This window comes from Malus domestica, chromosome 09 (assembly GCF_042453785.1).
Source record: "Malus domestica chromosome 09, GDT2T_hap1".
NCBI classification, from domain to species: Eukaryota; Viridiplantae; Streptophyta; class Magnoliopsida; order Rosales; family Rosaceae; genus Malus; species Malus domestica.
The window spans coordinates 5046683-5064785 of record NC_091669.1 but is presented as its reverse complement, the minus strand read 5'-3'; the positions used below and the strand labels follow the sequence as shown (position 1 = coordinate 5064785).

Genomic DNA, 18103 nt, shown 5'->3' with positions numbered 1-18103 from the left:
AAAATAGGGTAATTCTCATTTTACTATCCTAATGTGAGTGGCTGCTGCCATGACCATGACGTCGAGCTCAGTCTCCGTTGACCTAAATTTTGTGGTTCTTCCTTGCTACTTGGCCGATGTTGAGCATGCGCCGTTGCGCGAATTTAGGTGATCATCACCTTCCTTTTAGCGGAGTGAGCAAAGCTGCACTCTTGCTTGTAGATTTTTAGAGTGTCAATAATCTACTCTATTTTCTAGTTAGGGACAGGATCGATTTTAATAGAGGGTTTCAGTGGGGCATCTACGTATTCAACACCTCAGTTGCTTCGCAATAGTAAGACTAAATATAAATCTTTGGTGATAATAGTTGCATCTCGCATGCGGTAAAGATACGTTAAGAAGTGAGTTATGTGCATTTCTTCAGATGCCACAATGAACAATTCATACCATCCAAAAACACCGTTGCACATAAAAACAAAGAGCATCGAAAGGATCACATATGTTTTCTTCCCCTTTTTAACGAGAGATTTTTCAGTGGTTGAAACACGGGGCAGTACGCCACATATTATTATACAAGTGGTGGAAAGGTTTTTATTCAAGTGTCCCACCAATTGTATAATTACATGTGGCGTAATACTCCGTGTTCCTAACACACTAAAAAATCTCTCATTCATGTCATGCTAGTTTGTTAACTTACTATATTGGCCGGATTTTATAAACCGTTGATCGTTGGATCCAAATAAAGATTAACCGATCAACGTCTTTAAAATATAAAGTTTTTCAGTACTTGTTTGTACCCGATTGTGCATCATCGGATCATACATTTTCAGCCGTTGAGACCAGTATTAGACCGTCTGAGACCAGAATACACAAAGGGTTCAGCTCTTTGTGATTGTTCCTCCCTGACATGAGCCAAATTTGGGCAATAACTTGCTGCAAAAGGATCTAAACAACCAAACCACTTTTGGTTTCCAGGTTTGAACAAATCTTGGGTCGTAAGAAAGGCTTAGGGTTTAGGAACATTAGACCGAAATCGAAAAGACACGTTTGCATTTCTCACACCTCACTTGGTTCTAGTACGAAAAAGAGTTCGAGTTCAACAACAATGTAATACAACACCACAAGTGTGGAGGGCAACGAATTCCATTGCCCGTTTCTTGCACCAAGCAAACTAACATATTTTACATGTGCAGAGTCTTCCTTTATTTTCCAACCGAACCCTCTCAGAAAACCCTGGTTTTCTGATACATTTCGGATTCAGCCCGTTGATGTCTTCACTGAAGTCATGAGGGCCACTGAGAATCACTCGCGCTTTGATGCGTTCTTGAACAAGGCATAGGCATCGCTGTATATGGCCACCGCGTTTGAGAACACAGCAAGGAAAATCATGAAAACACTCAAGACCTTGTCCTTCTTTGTTGCTATGTTGTGTCGATCCCTGAAATACCAAAAGACAAAACTCAATGTTACATAGAGGAGAAAGAGACAAGTATCGATTCCAATTCAGACTACGTATAAAACCCATGAGATGCGGAGACTCAAAGTTTTACGCTACCAAATTGAAAAATGAAAAAAATGGTTATAAGAGTAAATAGAAACGTAAATTAATAGATAGTTCTTGTGATCAAGTCAAAAACTCACTTGAGAGTAATTGCAGCCGGGAAAATGAACCCGAGGCAAACAGCAGCAGTTGCTCCAGTGAACTGGAAAGCATCCCAGATGCTGGGTATAAAGTTCGCACCCAAGAAGATAATACTTATGAGCCCAATGGTGACTAGTGCAAATCTCATATTATCCAGAACCATCGGCCTTGCAGAGGGAAAGAGGAGGCCATCCAAGTTGAGCCGCAATGGAAAGAAGACAATGGGAAACACAAGCATAAGGTGAGCAGCATAGCTGACACGCACCGCATCATTGAGCACAGAACTGTAAGGAATGCCAAGGTTCGTGTCGAAGTTGGCAAGCACATCGTCAAGAGTTCCATCCCCAAATAGGAGGAACCCAAAAAGGCTTGTCATTATGTAAACAGATGAACATAAAGCAAGCGAGGTTTGTACAACCCCTCTTATCTGCGTAGAATCTTCAAGCTCGTTGTGGATGCTGTGGACTGCAGACAAGGTGAAAAGCATATCAAATATCAGATCTCCCATACTCAAATATTAGTGTTGCATGTTTTCAGTAAACTTGTAAATTGTCAAAAAAGTTAATTTCGAATCACTTTTATGTTTCTAAATGATAATTCAGTTTAACCGGAAAAAAAATTAAAGGAAAGGAACCGAGGAGCACAAATATACTAATCCACCTGAAATTCCTTATTCTTATAGCAGGAACAGGGTCCGGGTCTGGGAAAATGAACTCTATGTAAGCAAACAGTTTTCATACCATTGTAGTGACAGATGTATGCAGTGACAAGAACGGGGACTACGGTGAAGAGACTGAAGAATGATGAGACGTCAATAACATCAGGTAGCAATCTGGGCATTGCAATGCTTCCATTGATCAACTTGACAACCGTAATTCCAACGGTAATAACAAGAAATACAACTGCTAGTGCAACTGATAGGGCAGATGAGAAGCTCAATGAATCTGCAACCATATCAGGGCTATTAACATCACCATGAAATTCCATTCCAGTTAGAAAAATGAATAACTTTTTAACAAATAATAGGCTCAAATTCAACAAAAATTTGGAAAACTTATTAATTAAATCACCGCTCCACCAACAACTTGATATAAAAGCTACACAATCATTCTCGAACAGGTTTAAGATAAGGAATATCATAAATGTGTATGGGAAGCGAAGGAATGTTAAAAATATGCCAAACATCTTTCACTTTACCAAATCAGTGGAAAAACTCATGAACTATAATGTAATATTAATTAGCATATCAAAACTGTATGCTGATCCTCCTAACATTGTATAAAAGTAATCAAAGCAAATGAGGCCATCAGGCTAGAATTCAAATCACAAACACATGGAAATGAAACTAATAGCAGTGCACCAAATAATTTCTTCAAATACAAAGAATCCTGGCTCACCAATTCGCTTAAAGCATGCCAATGGAGCAAATATGCCAAGTGTAGTGACAAGAAGAACAATGAATCGCGCAGTCCACCAGTGTACTCCAAACCATCCTTCAAGTACACCAGCGTGGTGAACCCCACTCGAAGATGTTCCAGAAAGCACATCACCTTCACACAAGCAGCATAAAGATTGTTAGACAAATCAAGACCTTTTACATATCATTCCCTATGACAAACTAGATTAACAAAAAACTTCACTAGAGATACCGAAATGATAGCTTTGCAACAATTCATAAAAACAATTCGATACTATAGATAGAGATATAGTCATACCAATGATAATCATGTAGACAATGAGCACGCCGAGGTTGTTGACTAAAACCGATACCTGCAACAAAATCTTTCCATATTTTCCAAAGGCATCTCCCATAAGACCTCCATAAGAAGCAGACTTCCCTGCCCTGCTGAACCTAAGTATCAGTTCGATCGACGCCTCGGTCAAGAACGCCATGAAGATGATCATGGAGATCCCAAGGACAAGGCCCAACACTTTCATGGTGGCAGGCAGAGCCATGATCCCAGCACCAACAATGGTGGTGGATAAATTAAACACTGCCCCAGTAAAGGAAGCTCCATTGAACTCATCAAACCCTGCATCTTCCACTTGCTTTTTTGGCAACAAAGGAGCATTCTCATCAATCACTTCTTTGTGCTTTCTTGACTTCTTCTCCTTCTTTGGAGCAAGACTTCCAATTGTCATATTTTTAATATCTCAAAACAGATCTTCCAAAACAAAGGTTTGAAGCTTATGGGAAATCCAGAAAGCAGCTCAACCACCCAACCAGTACTCTCTTTTTTTTCTTTCAGAAAACTCAAGCTAAAGAGTAAAGATTTTCAGACAAAACAGCAAAAAATTCACCAATATCCAAATCTTTGTGAGAGTAAAAAGGCTAACCTTTTGCAAATGATACCAAATTCAAAGGAAAACCAAATCCCAGGAGTAAAAGTAGCCAAATTTACCCTAAAGTATCAGAATTTAATTGAAAATCCAAGTAGCTGAAGGTGGATTTTTACAATCTTTAGCTGGATTTTTGATATGAACAAGGGGAGAAAAACCAAAACCCAATTTCCCAATATGCAAATTTGAGAAAACCCAGCTCTCCCAAAAACCAAAACCAATGAAAACCCAGAATTCAAAGACCCAATAACCTTGCAAAGATAAGCTAACCCAAAAACCAATGAAAACCCAGAATTCAAAAGTCAATAACTGAACAGACCCAGTAATCACAAGGAAACGTGACTGAATTTTTCAGGGGAAGCTTCGATCTTTTATAGCCCAATTGAATGGAAATGGAAGGAAAGAGAAGGGCACACGCAAATTATAAAGTTTTTGATATTGAAATACAATAACGGAGGTGGAGACAAAACTGCAATTTAATAATTTATTTGGGGATTTTTAACTTTTTTGTGGAATTATTGTGGATTGGTGAAACGACGATGAAACCCTAATCCACAGAATTCCACAAAATTGTGAAATTGGGGGATTTTTGTGTGAAATTTACGGACTTTATAGAGTAGAAGTAAAGGCGTCCGCTATTGTCTAACGTCAAATGAGGAGCTTTGTTTATTCACACAGATTTTTTATTTCTTATAGATTCTCGTTAATTCTTATTTTTTATTTAAATTCGTTTGATTCGACGGTAGAAAAATAAAAAGGTATATAAAAAATAAAAATAAGTGTGTGAATAGTTTCACCTTATTTAAACCGGATTACGGATCACAGAGTTTAATTGAGATTAATCTAAATTACATTGAAGAAAATCCGAACTTATATGCATAGTAGAAGAAACTTAATCGTTTTAGTTAATTTGGTTTTAATTCAAGTCTGCGAAATTGAAATATCATTAAAATGTTCAGAAAAGATTTTATGGTTGTTGCAACTTGCAACACTTTGAAACTTTCCATGGTACCCAAACAAAATGAAGAAAAATGTTGCTTTTGTTGTGAATAATATGTGAATAGCTCACATGAATAGTCTGTTACTATTTATGTACAATATTTTCATTATTTATTTGTGAAAATTTTGTAAAATGAATAGTATTGATACAATAACTTTTTCTATAAAATGAAAGCATATGAAGGAAGAGTAGTGAGAGACTCACGGTAGAGAGAGAAAGGAAAGAAGAGGAAGAGAGAAAGGAAAGGAAGAGGAGAGGAAATAATTGAGAGAGTTATCTTTATATTCCTATTATTCTAAATTATAATGAAAGCACCAATGCTGCCCCGAGAACGTACTCCAGTCACAGATGAATCTCGTAAATTCTGTGTATTGTTTCATTTATTCCACTGCACACACCATCGATTTTACAACAGTTTTCTCAATTTTCTATGGTTTTCATGGTAACATACTGAACTAACTTTGGATTGTATTTAATATTATACAAATCAAAATTTTACCTTTATTATACTCTGAATCTCTTATTATGCTTACAATAATGACAACAACCAAATGTTATCTCATTAAGTGTGTCGGTTTAAATAATCCTAGAACGTTTCTCTCAGTTTTGCGCAAAGTTTTCCATTACCTTCAAATACTCTATATATGTTTTTTTAAAGTCTCTTTCAAGTCTTCCTAGATTTTTCTTTACTTTTTTTTGCCCTGACCCTCTGTCTCAAAGTTGCATCTTATAACCAAAGAAGAATATGTAGTCTTCAGTCCACATATTTAGACCACTTTAATCGATTTACTATCATTTTATTTTTAATTGCCGCTAATTCTACTTATTTTTAACACTTTTTGTATTAGTAGATATTGCAAGCAAATGTATGCCACAAATTATAAAAAGATTAGAGTTGATGTCATCCAAGGTGTAAAGGTCGAATTGATTGAACACTGCATTAGTTTAATATGTGGCTTTCTCTAACGTAATTATGAACGTCAATTCAATTTTGGAATTTCTCATTGAGTGGGCCAAAAATCGATACATAATCAAATTATAATATTTGTAAGACATTTCTCATAAAATGATTAGAAATTTTGTATTATAGTGTGAGAGCTCTTTCAATCAAACAGTCTTACCCAATATTTCTAAATTTCTGACACATCGAAAATCACCAACGTTCAAACTTTAAAAAGGACTTTCGGAATGCTAGAAATGGTGAGATAAACTCTGTTTTTACTAAATTTATTGAATGAAAGGTTGATGAATACAAGGTCTAAGAAAGTTTATATGGGCCTGCTCACCAAATGACAAAGGAAAACAAAGCGGCAAACTATGAAAATTATAAAACAACCCCAATTATTAGTAAATTGTAGTTTTGACCCTCTAAACGACTTCAAACACCCAAAATTCTTCGCATGTTATCGTGAAACGTTTTGTATAATTCGTCTTGCCGTATCGCCACCAGAATGATTCAACAGGCCAAATTCTGACTCTAAGATCAAAAGTTGCACTAAACCAAATTTGTACCGTTACACACCTCTTCTACGACCGTCCTAAACTGGGTTTGTCCCTTTAAACCCCTCTTTTACCTAACATTACATAATCATCCTAGTAAGCGGATCCTTTCCACCAAGGCACATAATTCGAGCTTTTGAAATTTGATCAAACGGCTACAAACAAGAATCCACTTTAAAAGTTATAATAACTCTAACCATTAAATTAAATTTCAAATGTTCGGATTGTATACCTTAATAAACTTGGTAGAAATGTTCCGGAGGGGATCCTTTCCCATCCTAGTAAGATTACATTAAAAAAGAAGACCAATAAGGTGATTAAGATATATAATATAAACATGAGGTGGTGGTTGCACCACGTGTGAAATTGGTGGTGCTGTAACTACAACTACAAGGAATCTTTTAGCAGTTCCTCCTTAACTCTTCTTCTTACGTCAGCTAATCATGATTGGTGAGAGATTACTTGAAAGCTAAATCCGATTGGGGACAAAGCCACATTATAAATCTATTCGTTTGGTGCAAGATTACTAACCAATTACCGATTTAAATAATGTTGAGTGGCCTCTTAAGACCAATCTGGATCACATGTTAATGTGTCTGATTATGTGTTATGTCCGATTAATCTCTTAAAAATATAATGTTCTTATTATATGAATTTTACTCAAATGTACGCTAGTTTCGTCTTGAGAAATGACAGATTTATGTGGCCGCCCTACACAAGAATCTCATATATTTTAGACGGTGGGACCCTTCACCCCAATATTTCACCAAATGCCATCAATTATGTAAAGGATTTGGATTGTTTGCTCTCCTCATCTCATATCCTTCACATCCCTTCCTATTTCTGTGGTCACGGTTAAATCACGTCAACATTTTACATTCTCATTGCTTTTTGTCTTATTATTTCTATAAAAAATCAATATAAAATATTGACGTGATTTAACCATAACTACATAAATAGAAAAGGATGAAAAATGGATGTGACGGGAAAGGCAGACAATCTAGGTACATATGTAAAAGGACGGCTTACCGGATTCATGATGAAAGAGGTCCATTCCGTTGGACGCAGTGACTCAATGATTTAAGTTATTTACTTTATAAAGTAGTGGTGCACAAATTTAAACTGTTGCACCTTTAACTTATTTGTTGTTTGGTTCTCACTTTTAATTTATGATTTATCAGATTTCTTTTTATTACAACCGATATTTTTATAAGTAGTACAAAAGTATTAAAGGATTTGTTTAAAATTACTTTTAAAATGGCTGGAACTGTTTTTAGTAAATATACTTTTATATCAATTTTCAGTAAAAATACAAATGAAATTTGGAAAACACTTTGATTCTTACAAGAAGTACATAGCTAATACTTCTTATAGGAAGTACATAACTGGTGTTTCTTACATGAAACACTTCAAGTGCTTTGAAACAAAAAAATTATTTCTTCTAAAGGCGATTTTAATTATTTTAAAAACATTTCCAAACGAGCTTTAAAGTATTAGCAATCACACACACACTATGCATGTGAAACATAAAACAGGAGAAATAAAATAATTGAGTGAAAAAATACTTATATGTATTTAATACAACTATTACATCAAATGTTATATTTAATCTTCTAATTTAATTATATTCACATGAATTATACATGATCGTCAGATAATTATTGTATCTTTAGGGCCGATTTATGTTTTATTTTTAGAAAGTTGGTTTCTATCACCAAAAGGAAAAGAAAAAATGGCTTTGGGCCGTTTCAAGGTCATTTTGTTGTCGATTTTTGGGCTCAAATCACAAATTGAAGCCCATTTAAAAAATGTCTGCACCCGCCGACCCAAATGCAGCCCAAAAGAAGCAGTTTTCCTTCCTTCCCTTCTTTCTTCGTTCCATCGTTTTCTGTCTGTGTTGTGTGCCTCTGCGTGCTCCAACAGAATCTCACACCCAGTTTTTCCAAAGGTGCGAACTTGCTTTTGATCTTATAAACGCTTTTTTTTCACCGTCGGATTGAATCCGTCGACCAGGAGGATGAAACTGGTGTTTCTGAATCTGTTTGCTAAGCATTCCAGAATCTGAAGAAGTACAATAAAAAAAATTATGATTTTGTTTGTTTTTTTTTTTTTCCTACCAAAACGGTGACTGAAATGTGATTACTGTAGTTGCTTCGTGTGTTTCGATTTGTTTTAAATTTCTTGATTTGGGATTTCAAATGGGTAATTAAATTCTTGATTTTGGATTTTAAAGACAATTCCTTTCCTGCGTAGTTCAAATTTAGACTTTTGTTTATGTAAAATACAATCAAGAGAAACGTTAAGGGACTATTTCAAAAGTAGAACTCTTCATGGACTCTATGTCGCCTCACACTCTAACATCAATTACCGATGTTGGCACGGAAATTGATGTTAAACTGTGAGGCGACGGAGTCTCATTTTGAGAAAGTCCCTTAGCATTTCTCTATAATCAATAACGAGGCTATAATTAAAGACAAGAGCTTCCTTATATAATGTGTTAATAACAATGTTTTTTTTTTTTTTTGAACAAATTGTTAGTAGCAATGTTAAGTGTGGAGGTTTACCTTATTCATTCCACCATGTGAACTTAATTAGAGTTTTTTTCCTCGCAAGATTTTATTATCTTTTTAGGTTCATATGTTATTAACTGTTTTTGCTACTGAGGGGATCGTGTTTGTTGACGTGATGCTCTCCATTCCGTTGTGTTGGTTGTCTTGTTATCGGAGATAAGTTAGTAATGTTTACCGCAACAGATTTATTTGCAAAGTTAAGCATTTTTATTTGAGCTTGAACTTCCCCCTGGGTGATAACTTGTACATATTTACGTACGGAGCTGCATTTATCTTTCTTTGTACCTGTTGATATTCAGGTTTCAGAATCACGTCAACAAGTGCGGTCTTAAAATGGATTACGGTGCTGGTCATGAAGCGAGTGTATCTGGCAATGATGTTAATGTTGATGACCTGGAAGTGGAATCGAGTATAGCTTGCAATCTCGGAAGTGTCTCTTCTGATGGTGTGGTTGTTGGAGAATTAAGACATCTTGGCGAGGTTCTGACCCGAGTGGAACTAGATCTAGCATGTGCATCTGAGAAGTTAGTTAATTTAAATGTTCTTATGATGCGTGTGGCAACCAAGGAGAGCGAGTTTGAAGCCTTTGCTTCCGAGGAAGAGCATACATCAGCTTATTATCTTGAGAAGGCTATGGAGCTCAGTCTCTTATTTGGAATTGTAGACGCGGAGTTGAGTGAATTGGAGAAACTCATGGCTGTACTTCAAACAGAGATCACCAGTGCCCAGGGGATACTATCTTCATACACGTACTTGGGAGAAACTGTCGCGGTAATTGAAGAAAAGCTGCGCGACTCTGAACAATCATTGAAGCAGTTGCAAGATCAGGCCTATGAAATTAGGATGGAATCCTTGAATCTCCAGAGGGCATTTCCATGTTTTGATGGAGAACGAAATTGTAAGCTACAACCCTTAATTCGGTTCTTGATTTTCTTGTCAGGACCACGTTTTTCTCATTCTTATTTTGTTTATGAGTGATGGAGTTGCCCGAAATTTGTGGCATACGCCAGGCAGGTTTTATAACCACTTTGGTGCGCACACAAGTCCTTGAAGTCGTGAAATATTCTAGAGTATAACTGTTTATTTTCTTTTGCATTCTAATGCATAGTGTATTGACAGGGAATGATAACGAAGAAGTGGTTGGTTTAGAGGATGACAAAGTTTCGAGCACGAATGTAAAGATAAAAATGCAATCTGTTGAACAGCAAAGACATATTCTGAGGATGCTAGAGAAGGCTTTGGCAAGAGAGATGGATCTTGAAAAGAAACTGACCAAATCAAAACAAATTGAAGAAGATCTGAAACTGAGGGTGGACTCTTCAGAGCAAGAAGCATATTGCATGGAGGAGGAAGCAGCAGATGCTTTGGGTAGGTGGTTGCAGGCAGATAATGCATCCGAGGTCCTGATGGGTATTTCAAAAGAGCTATTGGGTAGACTCCAGGTTCTCCAGTTTAATTTAAATGGTTCAGCTCAGCGAGAAGCTGAGCTGAGATCAAAACTCGACTGTCAGGCTGAAGCCAAAGAAAACACATTGCGGAAGCTTGAAAGCAGCAACGCAAAACTAAATAGCTTCCTTCTAGAACAGACAGCTGGCTTAAAAGACAGCTTGAAGGAAGCTGAAGATAAATTAATTATTGCCAATTCCGAGGCCTTTACTATGAGGGAAAAGGTGGGTGCACTTGAGGAGCAGCATAATGTTGAAGTCAGTGAATTGGAAAATGCTATTGCTGATCTGAAAGAAAATGTATCAAAAGCTGAAGCTAGGGCCGAGAATGCAGAAGCCAAAAGCAAATTACTAACAGAGACTAATACAGAACTTAATGAAGAGCTCGGACTTCTTAAAAGCGCTGGCAGTCCCTTGGAGATGGTGGATTCACTTGAGAGAAAGTTACGGGAATCTAATACCCGGTTACAGCATGCAGTGGCAACTGCTGAAGCTAGCCAGGAGAAACAGAATATGTTGTATTCTACAATCACTGACATGGACAGTGTGATTGAGGATCTAAAGCAGAAGGTTTTAAAAGCTGAAAATCGGGCTGACATAACGGAAGACAAGCGTATAATTTTATCAGAGTCCAATGCAGATCTAAATGAGGAAATAAGCTTTCTGAGGGGTAGATTGGAATGCTTGGAGGCATCTTTACATCAAGCCGAGGAAGTAAGAATAGCTACTGCGGCTGATATTGGTCTTCGGTCTAAAGTTCTTACAAATTTATTGATGGAACTTGCTTTTGAGAGAGAGCGCCTTCATAAGCAGGTATTCACCTATCCTATATTTGATCAATTTTTCAAGTTCAGGGTTGGTTTTTGACTATGAAGTGGGAAATTCTCTTTTAGTTGTTTCTTTCACATGACTTGGAACCCGACTTCTTTTTTCGTTTTGGTCACTTAATAGTATTTGGGTCAAAAATGTGGGTAGTGTGTTTTTCCAACTCTAGAAATGTTCACCTTAGCTGCTGGTGATTGAATGTGCAGATCTCTTCATTAGCAATGGAGAATAAAACTTTAAAACTGAAGTTGCAAACAAACAATTCTCGTTCTGTGGTCATCGGAAATGATGACAGAGAAAATTGTAAAGACTCGAAGCATGAAATGGCTACTGGTGCAAGAGAAACTAAGGAAGAAGATGAGTTGGCTGCTAGCAATTCTAAGGTCAGTACTATGATGAACCCTGTTTGACACTTTTGCTTGCTTTCTTAAGGGAACACTACCCCAACCTACATGCTCCACTCAGAAAGCTTCAACATACAAGCTTCAACAAAAGAAAATTCAAAGAACTTAGCGAAGAAGGCTTTGGTGTATCTAACACAATACGTTGAAATGAAGGAAAGCTTATTTATTGATATCCCCGATAAGCTACAAATATGTACATATACACGAGTCAAAATAAACACACAAGAGGGAGCCTTCACAAAGGTTGCTTAGGAGAAGTCTCAGCAGTCGGTAGAGCCCCAGAAAGAGAAGGCACCGGAGGGGGATCATTTGGAGCCTCAGTACTGGACAGAACCCTAGAAGGAGGAGGCATCAGAGGTTGATCATTTGGAGCTTCATTACGCGGTACAGCCCCAGAAGACGAAGGCAATAAATGCCTTTGGAACAAACCCACAAATCTCTGATGATCAAGTAAAACCTGACCATCAGTTTCCTTCATCTGGTCAAGCTTCCTCTTCATGTTTGTAGCATAGTCATGTGCGAGCCGGTGCAACTGTTTATTCTCATGCTTGAGCCCTCTAATCTCCTGTTTGAGACTCATCACTTCAGCCGCCAATGATTCAACTTGGCGGGTTCGAGCAAATAGGCGTTGGGCCATATTAGACACAGAACCTGCACACTGAACACTGAGAGCCAGCGAATCCTTAACAGCTAACTCATCAGACCGTTTGGAAAGTAGTCTGTTATCTTTGGGAGTGAGAAGGTTCCTGGCCACCACCGCAGCGGTCATATCATTCTTCATCACGGAATCCCCAACGGTAAGAGGACCAGTAGGGGAGACGAAGGATGGGCGCCATATGTTGTCTGGAGAAGGCGGGGCTGCCTCTTCAACAAGGTTCAAGTCAAAACGACGGTCGGAGGGGCCAGACATTTTCAAAGGTGTTGAAGAGAGAAGAGGTCGGACAAATCAAGATCTTAGAAGTGCAAGAATGAAGCTTCTACTGGTGGAGATTCAAGTGTGCTTTGGAACTTAATGTCAGCCCCTATAAAAATCTGCACTCGACGGAGCTTCAGAAATCGAAGAGGCGCCTGCTCAGAAATCGAAGAGGCGTTTGCTTTCTCAAAAGCTGGGCTGCTTAGAGATCACGAGGGTTGATCTCAGAAATCGAAGAGGCGTTTGCTTTCTCAAAAGTTGGGCTGCTCAAAGACCTCGAAGGCTGATCTCAAAAATCGAAGAGGCGCTCGCTTTCTCAAAAGCTGGGCTCCCCAGAGACCACGAGGGCCGATCTCAGAAATCGAAGAGGCACCTACTTTTCCAGCCTTGTCAGCACCTGTCACACGCACACTCAGCTTTGCGAAAATTATGGGCATTCTGTCGAAGACTTCTGGGGAAGTAGAAAACACATGAATCTTACTGTTCAATCACCCACTTCCCACACGCAACAATAGCTCATGGGTACCACAGATAACTTTGCCAAAGTTCTCTGCCAAAGTTGAGCACGTGAAGCTTGCAGCTCCTACTACATCGCTCCCATAAATTTTGAAGGTCTAGCTACCATATTATTACCCACAAGGGTAAAGGAACAGTACCACTGCTGGATAATTAGAAAGTCCTTGTGTGTCAACCTCTGTGCTTCGTGGCAAGGTAGACTAGCAAACATGCCCAACCTTTACTCACATTCGAGAAAACACTCCCAATAAGATTGCTTGCTCCAAAATCGAAGAGGCACCGTCCTCCGAATCTCGAGAGCCAGACTCTCAACATGACTACTTTCTTAAAAATCGAAGAGAGGGTAAAGGAACAGTACCATTGCTGGATAATTGGAAAGTCCCTGTGTCTCAACCTCTGTGCTTCATGGCAAGGTAGACTAGCAAACATGCCCAACCTTTACTCACATTCGAGAAAACACTCCCAACAAGATTGCTTGCTCCAAAATCGAAGAGGCACCGCCCTCCGAATCTCGAGAGCCAGACTCCCAACATGATTACTTTCTCAAAAATCGAAGAGACACTGCTCCCCGAATCTTCGAGAGCCAGACCCCCAACATGATTGCTTTCTCAAAAATCGATGAGGCATCGTTCTCCGAATCAATCGAAGAGGCGCTCGCTTTCTCAAAAGCTGGGCTGCTCAGAGACCACGAGGGCCGATCTCAGAAATCGAAGAGGCACCTACTTTTCTAGCCTTGTCAGCACCTGTCACACGCACACTCAGCTTTGCAGAAATTATGGGCATTCTGTCGAAGACTTCTGGTGAAGTAGAAAGCACATGAATCTTACTATTCAATCACCCACTTCCCACACGCAACAATAGCTCATGGGTACCACAGATAACTTTGCCAAAGTTCTCTGCCAAAGTTGAGCACGTGAAGCTTGCAGCTCCCACTACATCGCTCTGACCAAGAAAGGTAAAAGAATAACAAAGAAACAGCACTAACAAAGTTTAGACACATAAATTTTGAAGTTCTAGCTACCATATTATTACCCACAAGGGTAAAGGAACAATACCACTGCTGGATAATTGGAAAGTCCCTGTTTGTCAACCTCTGTGCTTCGTGGCAAGGTAGACTAGCAAACATGCCCAACCTTTACTCACATTCGAGAAAACACTCCCAACAAGATTGCTTGCTCCAAAATCGAAGAGACACCGTCCTCCGAACCTCGAGAGCCAGACTCCCAACATGACTACTTTCTCAAAATCGAAGAGAGGGTAAAGGAACAGTACCATTGCTGGATAATTGGAAAGTCCCTGTGTGTCAACCTTTGTGCTTCGTGGCAAGGTAGACTAACAAACATGCCCAACCTTTACTCACATTCGAGACAACACTCCCAACAAGATTGCTTGCTCCAAAATCGAAGAGGCACCGCCCTCCGAATCTCGAGAGCCAGACTCCCAACATGATTACTTTCTCAAAAATCGAAGAGACACTGCTCTCCGAATCTCGAGAGCCAGACCCCCAGCATGATTGCTTTCTCAAAAATTGAAGAGGCATCGTTCTCCGAATCTCGAGAGCCAGATACCACAGACCACTTTTTCAAAGTGCTCTGACAGAGTTAAAACATGTGAAACTGGCAGCTCCCACTACCGTGCTATGACCAAGCAGGGTAAAGGAATAGCATTACTACTTGTTAGGGAGACTCCTATATATGTCGACCTCCATCCCCAACAGACAGGCAGACCTGCAAAAATGCTCAACCCTTCATCATATCTGAGAGGGCACTCCCAACGAAGCCTTTCGAAATATTCAGCTTTCTTTCCCCCCGATAATACCTCTGCAAACAAGCTATACTAGATCAAGAATATCTCATATCATCAGGGTTAAAAGCAAGAGTATCCCATATCATGCTTTTTCCCTGTCTTTTCCTTTGGCCTTGTTTTTACCTGCAAGACAAGGAGAAAGAGAGCAATCAGTCAGTACTTGGAATCAAGCTTCCAGCCAGGAACTGACTGCCTGGAACCCCTTACCTGATTACTTACCTGGCATTGCTCTCGAGTACTCATCTTCAACATCTTATGTTTCCAGGGAAGATTCCGCATCTGCTTGAGGAACAGATAGGGCAAGTGCGAAGGATACAAGGAAGCATGTGGAGACAAGCGTAACAGCACACGTGCCGATACATCCATTACTCTGTCAAAAGCAAAAGTATCTCATATCAGCAGGGTGGAACGTACTCTAGATTTGATGGACTTGTTTTGACCCTCAAATTCTTCAGTCGGCCTTATACTCTGGAGGAAACCAGAAAACCCTCGAGCTCAGTTCAAGAATAAGCCTGTGGAAAGTTACTTCTTCAAAAGCAAAAGTATCTCATATCATCTCTTCTCATTTTTCTTCTCTTTATCCTTCATGCTGCTGCAAGATGGGGAGAAGGTGAACAATCAGTCGGAGCTCTGATTGCTTACCTTGTCTGTCACCTCTTTCAGCAGACCCCCTAGCTCGGCGACTTGGGGGACTCTTACTACATGGTTTGTATCGCGCTTGACCAAGCCTGAAACTACAAGTAAGCTTCAAGTGAAATTGATACATTACCTTGTGCATCTCCACCAGTTAAAGATACCACCCCTGGATGGAGGAAGAGTACTTCCAGAGAAGATGCCACATCTACCTATGAGACAGATAAGGCAAGTCAAGACGACACCACACTCCGATACTTAGAAGTTTCGTGATTACGAGATCATTCTCCCACAATATTTCCTAATGTCATTTGTACTAAATCATTCACTTGTACTCACTAAAGGAGAGCTTGAACCTATGTACTTGTGTAAACCCTTCACAATTAATGAGAACTCTTCTATTCCGTGGACGTAGCCAATCTGGGTGAACCACGTACATCTTGTGTTTGCTTTCCTATCTCTATCCATTTATATACTTATCCACACTAATGACCGGAGCAATCTAGCGAAGATCACAAAAAGCGACCGTTTTCGCTACCTAGGATCTATCTTGCAAGAGAACGGAGAATTAGATGGAGATCTCAACCATAGAATACGAGCTGGATGGATGAAGTGTAAGAATGCATCCGGCGTGTTGTGTGACCGTCGTAGGCCACTGAAGCTCAAGGGAAAATTTTATAGGACGGCAATAAGGCCAGCAATGTTGTATGACACAGAATGTTGGGCGGTGAAGCATCAACACGTACACAAAATGGGTGTAGCGGAGATGAGGATGCTTCGTGGGATGTGTGGGCACACGAGAAAGGATAAGATTGGGAATGAGGATATCCGAGGTAAAGTAGGAGTAGCCGAAATTGTAGGAAAGATGAGAGAAAATCGGCTCCGGTGATTTGGACATGTGCAAAGAAGGCCGAATGACGCTCCGGTTCGAAGATGTGACTACGGGACAGAGGTTCAGGGCCGAAGGGGTAGAGGAAGACCTAGGAAAACTTTGGAAGAGACTCTAAGAAAAGACTTAGAGTACTTGGATCTAACGGAGGACATGACACAAAACCGAGCGCAATGGCGTTCTAGGATTCATATAGCCGACCCCACTTAATGGGAAAAGGCTTTGTTGTTGTTGTTGTTGTTGTTGTTGTTAATTTCTCATGCTTCAGGAATGCTTTTATTTTTTCGCCAAGCAATTTAACTTCATATTTAGTGTTCTCATTTTTTTATTGACCAAAAATATATTTCTCTTCGTATCTTCTGCATGTTGTGTTTTCTACTGAGATTTACGTTTGTAAAATGGCTTCCGTATTTGTACATTTCAGCTGGATAGGACTCAAAAAAAGGCATCTGTTGGTGAGAGTCGTGAGACTAAAGTGGAACATACTGATTCTACATCCAAGTTCGAGACTGTGAGGAGAATAGATGCAGGAGTGCTAAGCTTTAAGCATTTACTCATGGGAACAATCATTCTACTGGTTTCGGCTGGAGCTTATTTCCTTCTCCAACAAGACAGCCCATTTTGATGTTTTGCTGCAGTAGAAAGAAAAAGGAAAAAGTAGGCTTGCATTCTGAATTTGTTCGGGGAGATGTGATGCAAGGCATTGTACCTAAGGTACAATTCAGAGGAGATGCGATGCGATGCGTTGTACCTGAGGTATGATTTTGAACCGAAGTTATATGCTGACTGCCCTTCAGCAACCGAGGCATAGCACGATACTTTTTGATATCCGCTTTTGTATTGTAAAATCTCCGGTAGCGTTAATAGTACTGCTCGTCGAAGGGGGAAATTTTTGCTGTACTGAATTTTCGTTGAAACTTGTTTGGTAATTAGGTGGTAATTACTTGTATCATGAATGTAAACACAGGAAACTTCTTCAATGGTAGTTAACTTTTTACCACTATTCTCAAGGCGGAGTAATGCGTTAGGATTATGATACGTCGAAGGGCTGCCTCCTCTCTTTCCCTCAGCAAGGCAGGGCCTTAAGAACAGATTTGTGTTGGAATTTTTAGGGTTGTTTTCATTGTAGGTGCTATATACATACCAAATATTTGGGTAGCTTTTGGGTTCAGGGGTGCAACCATGGGAGGCTGGTTTGCATTTGTTTTTCCCTGCTTCCATCACTCTCAAGTGAGTCAATTTTTTTGCTTTCTTCAACTAGAGTTAACTCACTTCATTTTTTTAGAACTAATTTACAAACTTTTAATCGAAAACAGAACTGGAAGAACACTAAACCGACCATAAGTCATAGATAGGGAAATGATTTCCATACTCTCTTTTAGCTTCTTCATTTCACCTGCCAATTACGTCCCTCAAATTTTCATTTTATGCAATCCGATTCCAATCCAATGACTAGAAAAGAAGAGAGGAATGCAAAAGGTGAAAAGAGAGTGTTGAATTCACTTCCCATTGTAGATAAATCGCAATATAGTGCTCCTTTATTGTAAACTTAGCATCTCTCAAGTTCTATTCTCATTTAAAAGTTTGTAACCAGTTTCTTTTGTGTATAAATTCCGAATTATTGTGAGGTATTGACTTTCC

At 39.2% G+C, this 18103-nt stretch overlaps 2 protein-coding genes across 2 annotated transcripts; one reads left to right on the top strand and one right to left on the bottom strand.

The window, feature by feature from the left end:
- Nucleotides 1–1012: 1012 nt before the first annotated feature.
- LOC103429059 (amino acid transporter AVT6A-like) lies at nucleotides 1013–4625 on the bottom strand. The gene is made up of 5 exons (XM_008367208.4): nucleotides 3337–4625; nucleotides 3019–3171; nucleotides 2362–2565; nucleotides 1621–2086; nucleotides 1013–1417 (listed from the first exon to the last, which is right to left on the bottom strand). The coding sequence occupies exons 1-5, from the start codon at nucleotides 3761–3763 to the stop codon at nucleotides 1282–1284; spliced, it is 1386 nt and encodes a 461-aa protein (XP_008365430.1). The 5' UTR covers nucleotides 3764–4625; the 3' UTR covers nucleotides 1013–1281.
- A 3682-nt stretch (nucleotides 4626–8307) lies between these two features.
- Nucleotides 8308–17465, top strand: LOC103429060 (WPP domain-interacting tail-anchored protein 1-like). The gene is made up of 5 exons (XM_008367209.3): nucleotides 8308–8409; nucleotides 9331–9929; nucleotides 10151–11289; nucleotides 11508–11684; nucleotides 16887–17465. Exons 2-5 carry the CDS (start codon nucleotides 9365–9367, stop codon nucleotides 17085–17087), a joined length of 2082 nt encoding a protein of 693 aa, XP_008365431.2. The 5' UTR covers nucleotides 8308–8409; nucleotides 9331–9364; the 3' UTR covers nucleotides 17088–17465.
- The last annotated feature ends 638 nt before the right edge of the window (nucleotides 17466–18103 follow it).

Excerpts from the sequence above, each read along its gene's own strand:
- LOC103429059 (XM_008367208.4), bottom strand. The coding sequence starts at position 3,763 with ATGACAATTGGAAGTCTTGCTCCAAAGAAGGAGAAGAAGTCAAGAAAG. Across the intron at positions 3,172-3,336 it reads TGTCTACATGATTATCATTG|GTGATGTGCTTTCTGGAACA; the intron begins GTATGACTATAT and ends GCTTGTGTGAAG. Across the intron at positions 1,418-1,620 it reads CCGGCTGCAATTACTCTCAA|GGATCGACACAACATAGCAA; the intron begins GTGAGTTTTTGA and ends TTGGTATTTCAG.
- LOC103429060 (XM_008367209.3), top strand. The coding sequence starts at position 9,365 with ATGGATTACGGTGCTGGTCATGAAGCGAGTGTATCTGGCAATGATGTT. Across the intron at positions 9,930-10,150 it reads TTTTGATGGAGAACGAAATT|GGAATGATAACGAAGAAGTG; the intron begins GTAAGCTACAAC and ends GTGTATTGACAG. Across the intron at positions 11,290-11,507 it reads GAGAGCGCCTTCATAAGCAG|ATCTCTTCATTAGCAATGGA; the intron begins GTATTCACCTAT and ends TTGAATGTGCAG.